Source organism: Coregonus lavaretus, assembly GCF_964263955.1.
Source record: "Coregonus lavaretus genome assembly, chromosome: 15".
Classification (NCBI taxonomy): domain Eukaryota; kingdom Metazoa; phylum Chordata; class Actinopteri; order Salmoniformes; family Salmonidae; genus Coregonus; species Coregonus lavaretus.
The window spans coordinates 8,562,351-8,577,324 of record NC_140002.1 but is presented as its reverse complement, the minus strand read 5'-3'; the positions used below and the strand labels follow the sequence as shown (position 1 = coordinate 8,577,324).

Genomic DNA, 14,974 nt, shown 5'->3' with positions numbered 1-14,974 from the left:
ACATTTTGACAAGAAAATTGTCAATTTCACACACCCTACTGCCTCTGATCTGGTGGACTCATTAAACACAAATGCTTCGTTTGTAAATGATGGCTGAGTGTTGGAGTGTGCTACCAGTCTTTTGTTGGATTTCTTCCACAGTTCTTAAACACATGTTGAAAATAGATACAAGAGTAGAGATGCCCAAGACCTTAACTGAGATGTACACACACTTCCTGGTATTTCAGACCAAACAGAAGAATGCGAAGTTTCATGGAAAATATTGGACAGATCCACTCTGGAATAACCAGCTCATTCTGTCACTGGGAAAACTGGCATTTGAACAGCTGGAAAAAGGCAATCTGATTTTCTATGAGGAAGACTTGAAAGAGTGTGGCGTTGATGTCATTGAAGCCACTGTGAACTCAGGAGTTTTTTCACAGATCTTCAGAGAGGAGTGTGGGCTGTACAAGAAGGTGTACTACTTTGTACATCTGAGCAAACAGGAGTTTCTGGCTGCTGTATATGTGTTTCTTTAATTCATCAACAACAAGGACCTTTTCCTCCGCTTCCTTATGGGCCTGTCATTGGAGTCCAATCAGACTCTCCTACAAGGCCAGTTAGTACAGAGTAGAAGCAACTCACAGAGCACCGAGGAAATAGTAAAGTACATCAAGAAGAAGATCAGCCAGAATCCCTCTCCAGAAAGTTGCATTCATATTTTCCACTGTTTGAAAGAACTGAATGACCATTCTCTTGTGGAGGAGATCCAAAGCTACATAAGCTCAGGAATTCTATCCAGAGATGAACTCTCACCGGCACAGTGGTCAGCTTTGGTCTTTGTGTTGCTGACTTAAGAAGAAGAACTGGATGTGTTTGACCTGAAGCAATACACCAGATCAGAGGAAGGTCTTCTGAGGCTGCTGCCAGTGGTCAAAGCCGTCAGAACAGCTAGGTAAGTACTAGGGATGTTTTCTTGGCTATGATAGCAATAAACCAAATAAAATGTTTAACCCTCTGGTCTAGACACCTTAACGGCAGTACCATATTTACTGTAGCAAAAATAAACATGGACCAAAATGAGGCTCTTCTTACTATCTCTTGTTCCTGCAGTTGCAGTATGTAAATTAGGGAGCCAAATTATTTGTCCCAAATGGAGGCGTTCAGTAGATGACTCTAATGTGCAAATACAGTATATCTCCGATCTACTCTGAAAGAATTTATGTTGTTTATGATGCGTTATAATGCGCATTCATGGCACCTTTTTAGGCCTATACAAAAACAAGTGAGCATGCATGCATGCATGTTCTGGGACCTCCAGGCTCTGCAGGTCATTTAGGTCATTCAGTGTCTTGTATGCTACGGAATTAAGCACTGACAATGCTCTATAATATTGGCACAGAATATTGTTAGTCAAGTACACGATCAGCTGATGTGAAGGTTTTTAAGCTATTACTGTTCAATACTGATCAGAAGGTTGACATCATGCATCCCTAAAATAGATAGATATGAAGAACATATCTTAGCAACAATGACCTGCTGGATTCAGGGGTGCATGTTTTTTCTCTTGGACTAGGGAATAATTGTTGTAAACTGGAAATATTGAGGTGAGTATTTTTTATTAAGTGATGGTTGTTCATCAGATCCACATGCGCCCTCTATTCAACTATCATTATGAAGGAAAAAGATTGTACATCAAATTCTACAGCTCACCACTGGCTTTGTCATATTTCCAAGAGGTGGGGCTGTTGTCAACACTTTCCAAACTGGCACTAAGCTGATGCTCACAAATATTGCTAGCCCACATTTTCTCTGAAATAAGTGCTGAAAATTAATAAACACTGGCCAAATTATATATTTTGAAAATGAACAAACGTACAGCTTCCATTCTCCCATTTCACCATCAGAGAGCAGGAGTGTTTGAGAAATCATGATCATCTGTCTGCAGGCTGTCAGGTTGTGGAGTCACAGAGGATCGCTATGCTTCTCTGGTCAAGGCTCTAAGATCAAACCCCTACCAAATGAGAGTGCTGGACCTGAGCTACAATCTCCCCGGAGACTCAGGAGTGAGACTGCTCTCTTATTTTCTGAAGGATCCAAATATTTTATATTTGAGACTCTTCAAATAGCCACCCTTTGCCTTGATGACAGCTTTGCACACTTGACATTATATCAACCAGCTTCATGAGGTAGTCACCTGGAATGCATTTCAATTAACAGGTGTGCCTTCTTAAAAGTTAATTTGTGGAATTGTTTTCCTTCTTAATGCGTTTGAGCCAATAAGTTGTGTTGTGACAAGGTAGGTGGGTATGCAGAAGATAGCCCTATTTGGTAAAAGACCAGGTCCATATTATGACAAGAACAGCTCAAATAAGCAGAGAGAAACGAAAATCCATTATTACTTTAAGACATGAAGGACAGTCATACGGAAAATGTCAAGAACTTTGAAAGTTTCTTCAAGTGCAGTCGCAAAAACCATCAAGCGCTATGATGAAACTGGCTCTCATAAGGACCGCCACAGGAATGGAAGACCCAGAGTTACCTCTGCTGCAGAGGATAAGTTCATTAGAGTTACAAGCCTCAGAAATTGCAGCCCAAATAAATGCTTCACAGAGTTCAAGTCACAGACACATCTCAACATCAACTGTTCAGAGGAGACTGTGTGAATCAGGCCTTCATGGTCGAATTGCTGCAAAGAAACCACTACTAAAGGACACCAATAAGAAGAAGAGACCTGCTTGGGCCAAGAAACACAAGCAATGGACATTAGACCGGTAGAAAGTTGTCCTTTGGTCTGGAGTCCAAAGTGGAGATTTTTGGTTCCAACCGCCATGTCTTTGTGACACGCAGTGTGGGTGAACGGATGATCTCTGCATGTGTAGTTCCCACCGTAAAGCATGGAGGAGGTGTTATGATGTGGGGATGCTTTGCTGGTGACACTGTCTGTGATTGTTTTAGAATTCAAAGCACACTTAACCAGCATGGCTACCACAGCATTCTGCAGCGATATGCCATCCCATCTGGATTGGCCTTAGTGGGACTATCATTTGTTTTTCAACAGGACAATGACCCAACAAACCTCCAGGCTGTGTAATGGCTATTTTACCAAGAAGGAGATGACCTGGCCTCCACAATCCCCCGACCTCAACCCAATTGAGATGGTTTGGGATGAGTCGGACGACAGAGTGAAGGAAAAGCAGCCAACAAGTGCTCAGCATATGTGGGAACTCCTTCAAGAAGGTTGGAAAAGCATTCCAGGTGAAGCTGGTTGAGAGAATGCCAAGAGTGTGCAAAGCTGTTATCAAGGCAAAGGGTGGCTATTTGAAGAATCTCAAATATAAAATATATTATGATTTTTGTAACACTTTTTTGGTTACTACATGATTCCATATGTGTTATTTATAAGTTTTGATGTCTTCACTATTATTCTACAAAGTAGAAAATAGTAAAAAAAAAAAAAAAAAAAAACTATGAATGAGTAGGTGTGTCCAACCTTTTGACTGGTACTGTATAAAGAGAACTGAAATATCACATCTACGTAAGTATTCAGACCCTTTACTCAGTTCTTTGTTGAAGCACCATTGGCAGTGATCACAGCCTTGAGACTTCTTGGGTATGACGCTACAAGCTTGGCACACCTGTATTTGGGGAGTTTCTCCCATTCTTCTCTGCAGATCCTCTCAAACTCTGTCAGGTTGAATGGGGAGCGTCGCCGCACAGCTATTTTCAGATCTCTCCAGAGATGTTCGATCGGGTTCAAGTCCGGCCTCTGGCTGGGCCACTCAAAGACATTCAAAGACTTGTCCCAAAGCTATTCTTGCGTTGTCTTGGCTGTGTGTGTAGGGTTGTTGTCCTGTTGGAAGGTGAACCTTTGCCCCAGTCTGAGGTCCTGAGCACTCTGGAGCAGGTTTTCATCAAGGATCTCTTTGTACTTTGCTCTGTTCATCTTTCCCACAATCGTGACTAGTCTCCCAGTCTGTGCTGTTGAAAACATCCCCACAGCATGATGCTGCCACCACCATGCTTCACCGTAGGAATGGTGCCAGGTTTCCTCCAGACGTGACGCTTGAAATTCAGGCCAAAGAGTTCAATTTTGGTTTAATCAGACCAGATAATCTTGTTTATCATGGTCTGAGAGTCCTTAAGGTGCCTTTTGGCAAACTCCAAGTGGGCTGTCATGTGCCTTTTACTGAAAAGTGGCTTCCGTCTGGCAACTCTACCATAAAGGCCTGATTGGTGGAGTGCTGCAGAGATGGTTGTCCTTCTGGAAGTTTCTCCCATCTCCACAGACGAACTCTGGAGCACTGTCAGAGTGACCATCGGGTTCTTGGTCACCTCCCTGACCAAGGCCCTTCTCCCACGATTGCTCAGTTTGGCCGGGCGGCCAGCTCTAGGAAGAGTCTTGGTGGTTCTAAACTTCTTCCATTTAAGAATGATGGAGGCCACTGCATTCTTGGGAACCTTCAATGCTGCAGAAATGTTTTGGTACCCTTCCCCAGATCTGTGCCTCGACACAATCCTGTCTCGGAGCTCTACGGACAATTCCTTCAACCTCATGGCTTGGTTTTTGCTCTGACATGCACTGTCAAATGTGGGACCTTATATAGACATATTTGTGCCTTTCCAAATCATGTCCAATCAATTGAATTTACCACAGGTGGACTCCAATCAAGTTGTAGAAACATCTCAAGGATGATAAATGGAAACAGGATGCACCTGAGCTCAATTTCTAGTATTATTGCATAGGTTCTGAATACTTATGTAAATAAGGTATTTCTGATTTTTATATGTAATAAATTGGCAAAGATTTCTAAAAACCTGTTTTCACTTTGTCATTATCTGGTATTGTGTAGATTGATGAGGAAAATGTTAATTTAATCCATTTTAGAATAAGGCTGTAATGTAACAAAATGTGGAAAAAGTCAAGGGATCTGAATACTTTCCGAATGCACTTTATGCACTCTGTGTCCCGTGAGAGGCCTAGATGTCTATGTGGAGCGGACTCAGGCAATAGGTCGCTCTGATCAGCTGTTTGAATGTCTTGGAGACACTGGGTAAGCTTCTCAATACAAGGGCTTTCAAATTGGATTGTAGATGCAATCACGAGGAAGTCATGTGGTGTCCCCATGTATTTATAAGGGGTTAATTGTTAGGGTTCAAATACAGATTCTTACAAAGAATAGGCTAATTTACATCATTTTAGTCAATTGGAGGTGTACCTGTGGATGTATTTCAAGGCCTACCTTCAAACTCAGTGCCTCTTTGCTTGATATCATGGGAAAATCAAAAGAAATCGGCCAAGACCCCAGAAAAAAAATTGTAGACTTCCACATGTCAGGTCCATCCTTGGGAGCAATTTCCAAACGCCTGAAGGTACCATGTTCATCTGTACAAACAATAGTACGCAATTATAAACACCATGTGACCACGCAGCCATCATACCGCTCAGGAAGGAGACGCATTCTGTCAAATCAATCCCAGAACAACAGCAAAGGACCTTGTGAAGATGCTGGAGGAAACAGGTACAAACGTATCTATATCCACAGTAAAATGAGTCCTATATCAACATAACCTGAAAGGTCGCTCAGCAAGGAAGAAGCCACTGCTCCAATACCGCCATAAAAAAGCCAGACTACGGTTTGCAACTGCACATGGGGACAAAGATAGTACTTTTTTGGAGAAATGTCCTCTGGTCTGATGAAACAAAAATAGAACTGTTTGGCCATAATGACCATCGCTATGTTTGGAGGAAAAGGGGGTGGCTTGCAAGCCGAAGAACACCATCCCAACCGTGAAGCACGGGGGTGGCAGCATCATGCTGTGGGGGTGCTTTGCTGCAGGAGGGACTGGTGCACTTCACAAAATAGATGGCATCATGAGGAAGGAAAATTATGTGGATATATTGAAGCAACATCTCAAGACATCAGTCAGGAAGTTAAAGCTTGGTCGCAAATGGGTCTTCCAAATGGACAATGACCCCAAACATACTTCCAAAGCTATGGCAAAATGGCTTAAGGACAACAAAGTCAAGGTATTGGAGTGGCCATCACAAAGCCCTGACCTCAATCCTATAGAACATTTGTGGGCAGAACTGAAAAAGCGTGTGCGAGCAAGGAGGCCTACAAACCTGACTCAGTTACACTAGCTCTGTCAGGAGGAATGGGCCAAAATTCACCCAACTTATTGTGGGAAGCTTGTGGAAGGCTACCAGAAACGTTTGACCCAAGTTAAACAATTTAAATGCAATGCTACCAATTAGTAATTGAGTGTATGTAAACTTCTGACCCACTGGGAATGCGATGAAATAAATAAAAGCTGAAAGAAATAATTCTCTCTACTATTATTCTGACATTTCACATTCTTAAAATAAAGTGGTGATCCTAACTGACCTAAGACAGGGAATTTTTACTAGGATTAAATGTCAGGAATTGTGAAAAACTGAGTTTAAATGTATTTGGCGTAGGTGTATGTAAACTTCCGACTTCAATTGTATATTTTAAAAGATTTATGAAATTGGGAGATATTTAATATACAGTTGATGTTAAAGGTAAACTTACATGTTGTAAGGACCTCTTATCTTTTTTTCCCATAAAAGCACATGGATGTGTGTGAAATAGATACACAAAAACGTTGGATTTCGTCATATATTCGGAAACGTAAATGTTGTCTAATGTTAGTAGTAGCTAGTAGCCTAGTCAAGGATGCATTGGCACAATATATTTTGTTACAGACTAACTGGAACAAAAGTAAACCTTGAATTTGTAGGTTTAAAATATCCCTCTAGTGGCCAGGATTGAACTATTTTAAGAAATGCCATTGGTTGGTGGATATAAAGTCTTTAAGATCTTTGATAGGCTGTTGAAGAAATTGTTCCTGGATATAATCACTGCTACCTGGTGAGGTTAGCATAGGGCTAATGTTTGCCATATTATCTGATTGGACAGTTTAAATTTAGCGTTCTGTCACATGCAAGTAAATCTACGATTTTAATTGGCTGATATGCATTTTGAGCAGGAGAAACTGTTTAAATGTAAATGGTTGCTTATGTTCGCAAGTATGGCCCCATTGTGTCTGGGCTTGGTAATGGCAAAAGCTGACAGTTAAGAAAATTCTTAAGCCCTTGGAAGTCCTTTCCACCACTCCTAAATGAAGAGATCTGTTAGGGGCATATTGTAATTTCACTGCACACCATATCATCAGATTCTGCGCCAAAAGTTTGTGCGTATCTCCACAGCATCATAATCAGTAACAGTTGAAATTACACCTATTGCTATTAGTATCCTCACAGGTGATGTTTATTCAATGTGTTAACTTACTATTCCACAAATTATAATGGTACTAATAATTTTGAAGTTTAAAATAGGCTACAATCTGCTCTGAAATGGAAGTGAATATAACATTACATTTACATTTTAGTCATTTAGCAGACGCTCTTATCCAGAGCGACTTACAGAAGCAATTAGGGTTAAGTGCCTTGCTCAAGGGCACATCGACAGATTTTTCACCTAGTCGGCTCGGGGATTAGAACCAGCAACCTTTCGGTTACTGGCACAACGCTCTTAACCACTAAGCCACCTGCCGCCCATAACATGATTTATTGGGGAACAATTTGTAGTTTTGGTCAAAAGTAAATGCTTCAAAAATACAGTGAGGGAAAAAAAGTATTTCATCCCCTGCTGATTTTGTTTGCCCACTGACAAAGACATGATCAGTCTATAATTTTAATGGTAGGTTTATTTGAACAGTGAGAGACAGAAAACAACAACATAATCCAGAGAAACGCATGTCAAAAATGTTATAAATTGATTTGCATTTTAATGAGGGAAATAAGTATTTGACCCCTCTGCAAAACATGACTTTTTGTATTTGACGGTACATGACCCCGTCCATCGTCCCTTTGATGCGGTGAAGTTGTCCTGTCCCCTTAGCAGAAAAACACCCCCAAAGCATAATGTTTCCACCTCCATGTTTGACGGTGGGGATGGTGTTCTTGGGGTCATAGGCAGCATTCCTCCTCCTCCAAACACGGCGAGTTAAGTTGATGCCAAAGAGCTCGATTTTGGTCTCATCTGACCACAACACTTTCACCCAGTTCTCCTCTAAATCATTCAGATGTTCATTGGCAAACTTAAGACGGGCATGTATATGTGCTTTCTTGAGCAGGGGGACCTTGCAGGCGCTGCAGGATTTCAGTCCTTCACGGAGTAGTGTGTTACCAATTGTTTTCTTGGTGACTATGGTCCCAGCTGCCTTGAGATCATTGACAAGATACTCCCGTGTAGTTCTGGGCTGATTCCTCACTGTTCTCATGATCATTGCAACTCCACGAGGTGAGCTCTTGCATGGAGCCCCAGGCCGAGGGAGATTGACAGTTATTTTGTGTTTCTTCCATTTGCGAATAATCGCACCAACCATCCCCACCGTCAAACATGGAGGTGGAAACATTATGCTTTGGGGGTGTTTTTCTGCTAAGGGGACAGGACAACTTCACCGCATCAAAGGGACGATGAACGGGGTCATGTACCGTCAAATCTTGGGTGAGAACCTCCTTCCCTCAGCCAGGGCATTGAAAATGGGTCGTGGATGGGTATTCCAGCATGACAATGACCCAAAACACACGGCCAAGGCCACAAAGGAGTGGCTCAAGAAGAAGCACATTAAGGTCCTGGAGTGGCCTAGCCAGTCTCCAGACCTTAATCCCATAGAAAATCTGTGGAGGGAGCTTAAGGTTCGAGTTGCCAAACGTCAGCCTCGAAACCTTAATGACTTGGAGAAGATCTGCAAAGAGTGGGACAAAATCCCTCCTGAGATGTGTGCAAACCTGGTGGCCAACTACAAGAAACGTCTGACCTCTGTGATTGCCAACAAGGGTTTTGCCACCAAGTAGTAAGTAATGTTTTGCAGAGGGGTCAAATACTTATTTCCCTCATTAAAATGCAAATCAATTTATAACATTTTTGACATGCGTTTTTCTGGATTTTTTTGTTGTTATTCTGTCTCTCACTGTTCAAATAAACCTACCATTAAAATTATAGACTGATCATTTCTTTGTCAGTGGGCAAACGTACAAAATCAGCAGGGGATCAAATACTTTTTTCCCCTCACTGTATTGGCACATCATTGATGCAGCACCACGATTCAGTACTACGGACAACATTCACTAAATAAAATAAGATTGATTGATAACCGTAAGACTTGTAAGAAATCTTTATACTATTTGATAATCCTTTCTTTAATTTACTTTAATTATAATCGATATACAAGACTATAGTTCTTTAAATAATTGAATGGAAGACACAGATGCCTCCATTAATCAAAATCCCAAAGTGTGTTTCATGATTGAAAAAAAAGCAACAAAGCACATTGCATTTGGTTATAGGCCTACTGTAATTCATATTGATACTTACTTTTCATTTGTGAAATTTCACTTCAGACACTTTCCAGCCGTTGCACTAGGCCACTGGGAATACACATGTTGGGAAGTTTGTGGCAAACGTGCACAAAGTGAGAACATGCCCCTTAAACGTTTAAGTTTGTGAATTACTTTCAGAAAATGTATTACACTAATGGGGAAAATGACAGAATTCTGATAACTTTGCCACTTAGGAGCAATTCTTATCATTAGGCTGCTTTGTGAATATACGGCCTTAGACTTGTAGGCTCACCACAGTGCATGACTTACTATCAGTCCTCAAAGGACTTGGGACCTGTAGTTTTCCATTTACTCTCAAATAACAACCCCATCATCACTACATCTACCACATCACACTATGTTAAACAATTAAGATCAGTTTTATTATTTATTTTTTAATCAAAGTTATATATCTTCATAATAAATACTTTCTGTGCTGTTGTGCCCTCTATCAGTATAAATAGCAAAATATAATGTCACATTTCCTACACCTAAATGTAGATTTCCCCCTTAATTCTTCATTCTAATCAAAGCATCTTAACAATAACTGTATTTTTAAAGAAATAATCCACACACACAAAAAAAAAAAAACACAGTTGAGGAGAATTATTCTTCAAATAAAACATTTTAAAACAAATCTGGATTCACAAAATAATAAAAAATAATAATGTAAAAATAGGAGGATTGTGATTAACTGTGTCCAAGGGCCATAGCTGCTAAAGTCACACAAAATGTCAGCTACTGATGTGAGGTGAATATCGGACACAAGTGCTAGCAAAAGAAGCTGATATTATTTCCTTCCCCTCCTTCATTGCCGTGGCGATGACTTGTGTCTCTGCCATCGTCGAATATTCATTTTAAATTCCACGCAGTGTCGACGTGAACACATGCCCTTGTTTATTTCATTTCCTTTGCATTTTCTAAAATAAAAAAACATTAAATATACAAACCGTCAATTTTTTTGAGCCCAAAAATGTTTCTTAAACTTTGTAGTGTACATTCAGGAACATTCATATTGAAAGTAAAAAAAAACTAAAAACTATAACAAAAAAATCGTTTTAATTGGCTATAATTATGAACAATATAAATTACCATTACAGTTGATCATTTTTTACAAAGTATGTTGTGAATCTAGCAGTCCAATATCCCTGCCAAAGTGGTGTGTTCTCATAATTTCTCCTTTGATGGGATCCAGATGTAAGGTCCCGAATGCTCCTCTATCACCATTTTGCAGTGGTTATAAATGTCTTCTAAGGTGTCTCCTTGAACAAGGGCTGCAAAACAAGGGGATACATTCAGTACGGGAAGATCTAACCATTTATACATTATTTTCTAATAGAAGGAAATATTTTTTTGTCATGTACATACTGTTAGTGATAATAATAAATTGCACCCATAGAACACATTATGGTCCCACAGGTTAGGTTGAAAAAGTCACACATTCTGCTAAACCCTGCTCTTTTTGTTTTTACTGGGTGAATTAGTTCCAATAGTTCCTAACCATACAGCAAATGAGGGTGTAATTTGTCACCATTAAAGGTGAATGAAGGGCATTATCCAGGCAGGCTTGTAATGCTCATTCACATGCAAAGAATTACAGTATGGATCTGTTTTATCATTGAAATGATGAACATCAATAATGTTCATAATTCCCTCTAATTGTAGGCTCTCCATGTAGGTCAATTTTTTTGGTGTAATCCACAGAGGGTTGAGAAATGAGCCCCCAGAACTGTATACATCAACAAGGGTTGCACTGAAATTGACAGAGAAGTAAGACTACAACTTTCACATCTCTTTTGTCAAAAAATAGGAACATTGTGCATCTTTACTCATGGATACTGTACCTGTGAAAAACTCGCCAAACTCCTGTTCCAGCTTCATGGCCCGGTCAAATGTCTTCCTGGCCTGCTCTTCTGTTAATCTCTTATTCATCTCCCTGAGAACAGAGATTTGTTGTGAGGCATCAGACACCATGGGGCGGTTTCCCGGACACCTATTATGCCTAGTCATGGACTACAAAGCAAGCTCAATGCAGAATCTCCATTGAAAGTCTAGGACTAGGCTTAAATCTGCGTCCGGGTAACCCGCCCCCTAAGGTTCTACTCTCTGCAACTACATTTCCACATGTATGGACTATGAATTACATTCATGAAGTTAATGTGGTATTCAACTCCCATTTCCACTTAATTGCCTGATTTGCCCCCTCCCCACTTTGGTGACCACTTAAAAATGCATTCTGCACTCAATTTAATGATGTCAGCTCCTTCCCTTGTATTGCATATCCGTAATAAACACATCTGCTATATAATAATATTTTCATGAGTTAGGGTATGAGAGAACTCACATTAATGAATCAATGGACCTAGGCTTTATAAAGATGGCAATGGGATAGAGTTGTGCTACTTGTAGTCGTTTTATGGCATTCCCCGACACGTCCAGTATGCAGTGTTTACCCTGCTGACAGAGGAAAGAGACAGTTTATACACTGTATACAGTATACACTGCGTGTACAAAACATTAAGAACACCTTCCTAATATTGAGTTGTATGTGCCATACAGAAGTTGAATGGGCAAGACAAAATATTTAAGTGCCTTTGAACAGGGTATGGTAGTAGGTGCCAGGCGCACCGGTTTGTGTCAAGAACTGCAACAAAGGGGGTGCACCCTTTGTCCTCAGAACAGCCACAAGGTGTCGAAAGCGTTCCACAGGGATATGTTGAGCGTGAAAAACCCAGCAATGTTGCAGTTCTTGACACAAACCGGTGCGCCTGGCACCTACTACCATACCCTGTTCAAAGGCACTTAAATAGTTTGTCTTGCCCATTCAACTTCTGTATGGCACATACACAATCCATGTCTCAACTGTCTCAAGGCTTAAAAATCCTTCTTTAACCTGTCCCCTCCCCTTCATCTACACTGATTGAAGTGGATTTAACAAGTGATATCAATAAGGGATCATAGCTTTCACCTGGTCAGTCTGTCATGGAAAGAGCAGGTGACCTTAATGTTTTTTATAAACTGGGTGGTTCGAGCCCTGAATGGCTGACAGCCGTGGTATTTCAGACCGTATACCATGGGTATAACAAAACATTTATTTTTACTGCTGTAATTATGTTGGTAACCAGTATATAATAGCAATAAGGCACCTCGGGGGTTTGTGGTACATGGCCAATATACCACGGATAAGGGCTATATCCAGGCACTCCGCTTTGCGTCGTGTTTAAGAACAGCCCTTAGCCGTGGTATATTGGCCATATACCACACCCCCTCGTGCCTTATTGCTTAAGTATACTCAGTGTATATCGTTGAATTCACATAATGTCCTTGATTGAGTCAAATGACTGTTTCTAAACAAAGTACTTTATTAGAAGGGGGTATACAGTGGGGGGAAAAAGTATTTAGTCAGCCACCAATTGTGCAAGTTCTCCCACTTAAAAAGATGAGAGAGGCCTGTAATTTTCATCATAGGTACACGTCAACTATGACAGACAAAATGAGAAAAAATTATCCAGAAAATCACATTGTAGGATTTTTAATGAATTTATTTGCAAATTATGGTGGAAAATAAGTATTTGGTCAATAACAAAAGTTTCTCAATACTTTGTTATATACCCTTTGTTGGCAATGACACAGGTCAAAAGTTTTCTGTAAGTCTTCACAAGGTTTTCACACACTGTTGCTGGTATTTTGGCCCATTCCTCCATGCAGATCTCCTCTAGAGCAGTGATGTTTTGGGGCTGTCGCTGGGCAACACAGACTTTCAACTCCCTCCAAAGGTTTTCTATGGGGTTGAGATCTGGAGACTGGCTAGGCCACTCCAGGACCTTGAAATGCTTCTTACGAAGCCACTCCTTCGTTGCCCGGGCGGTGTGTTTGGGATCATTGTCATGCTGAAAGACCCAGCCACGTTTCATCTTCAATGCCCTTGCTGATGGAAGGAGGTTTTCACTCAAAATCTCACGATACATGGCTCCATTCATTCTTTCCTTTACACGGATCAGTCGTCCTGGTCCCTTTGCAGAAAAACAGCCCCAAAGCATGATGTTTCCACCCCCATGCTTCACAGTAGGTATGGTGTTCTTTGGATGCAACTCAGCATTCTTTGTCCTCCAAACACGACGAGTTGAGTTTTTACCAAAAAGTTCTATTTTGGTTTAATCTGACCATATGACATTCTCCCAATCCTCTTCTGGATCATCCAAATGCACTCTAGCAAACTTCAGACGGGCCTGGACATGTACTGGCTTAAGCAGGGGGACACGTCTGGCACTGCAGGATTTGAGTCCCTGGCGGCGTAGTGTGTTACTGATGGTAGGCTTTGTTACTTTGGTCCCAGCTCTCTGCAGGTCATTCACTAGGTCCCCCCGTGTGGTTCTGGGATTTTTGCTCACCGTTCTTGTGATCATTTTGACCCCACGGGGTGAGATCTTGCGTGGAGCCCCAGATCGAGGGAGATTATCAGTGGTCTTGTATGTCTTCCATTTCCTAATAATTGCTCCCACAGTTGATTTCTTCAAACCAAGCTGCTTACCTATTGCAGATTCAGTCTTCCCAGCCTGGTGCAGGTCTACAATTTTGTTTCTGGTGTCCTTTGACAGCTCTTTGGTCTTGGCCATAGTGGAGTTTGGAGTGTGACTGTTTGAGGTTGTGGACAGGTGTCTTTTATACTGATAACAAGTTCAAACAGGTGCCATTAATACAGGTAACGAGTGGAGGACAGAGGAGCCTCTTAAAGAAGAAGTTACAGGTCTGTGAGAGCCAGAAATCTTGCTTGTTTGTAGGTGACAAAATACTTATTTTCCACCATAATTTGCAAATAAATTCATTAAAAATCCTACAATGTGATTTTCTGGAATTTTTTTCCTCAATTTGTCGGTCATAGTTGACGTGTACCTATGATGAAAATTACAGGCCTCTCTCATCTTTTTAAGTGGGAGAACTGACTAAATACTTTTTTCCCCCACTGTATAGCACATAAAAAGGAATAGATACGCTTGGAGACCATGGTAATCCTTTTGGTTATTCATCCAATAAGACACACAGACACACAGACCCACATTTTAAAATTCAGAAATTTGTCTAATAAAATGAAAATCTTGGTATGATCTTTGTGTGGTTACATCACACACAAAAACACATTTTGTCTGGATTAAATTTAGATCAACACAATGCTACAACCACAGAATTAAATGGAACACGAATAGTGTTAAATATATGGAAGTGTATATTCGACCAGCAGAAGAAAAACATAAGTTAATAAATAGGGGTCAAAATGTATTAAGGTTGTGAGTAGGGTTAGGTTTAGGAATTAGGAATTACGTTAAGGTTAGATATAGTTTCAGTGAAGTTAATTAACACCGATAGCGCTTTTGTGCAGAATAGTACGCAAAAGTTCAACATTCACCTTCTGCTACCATTTCAGTCAAGCCGTGTACACATACAGTTTGACGCATACGTATGCACCACATAGAACGCACTGCAACTGCCTCTGCAACGCGCACTGCAAATGCCTCTGCAACACAATGCTGCAAGGCAAACGCAGCGTTCCATTGGAAATGAATGTATTTCTGGTGTACCAAATAG

At 40.8% G+C, this 14,974-nt stretch overlaps 1 protein-coding gene across 4 annotated transcripts in view; it reads right to left on the bottom strand.

The window, feature by feature from the left end:
- Positions 1 to 10,558: 10,558 nt before the first annotated feature.
- Positions 10,559 to 14,974, bottom strand: part of LOC311142979 (disks large homolog 2) — a gene marked incomplete at both ends in the record, with an annotated part of 224,674 nt that continues 220,258 nt past the window's right edge. For all 4 annotated transcript variants that reach the window (XM_084178760.1, XM_084178762.1, XM_084178761.1 and 1 more), the window contains 3 exons: positions 10,559 to 10,665; positions 11,236 to 11,327; positions 11,736 to 11,845. In XM_084178760.1, coding sequence (XP_084034886.1) covers positions 10,559 to 10,665; positions 11,236 to 11,327; positions 11,736 to 11,845 — 309 coding nt within the window. The remainder of the gene's footprint in view (positions 10,666 to 11,235; positions 11,328 to 11,735; positions 11,846 to 14,974) is intronic.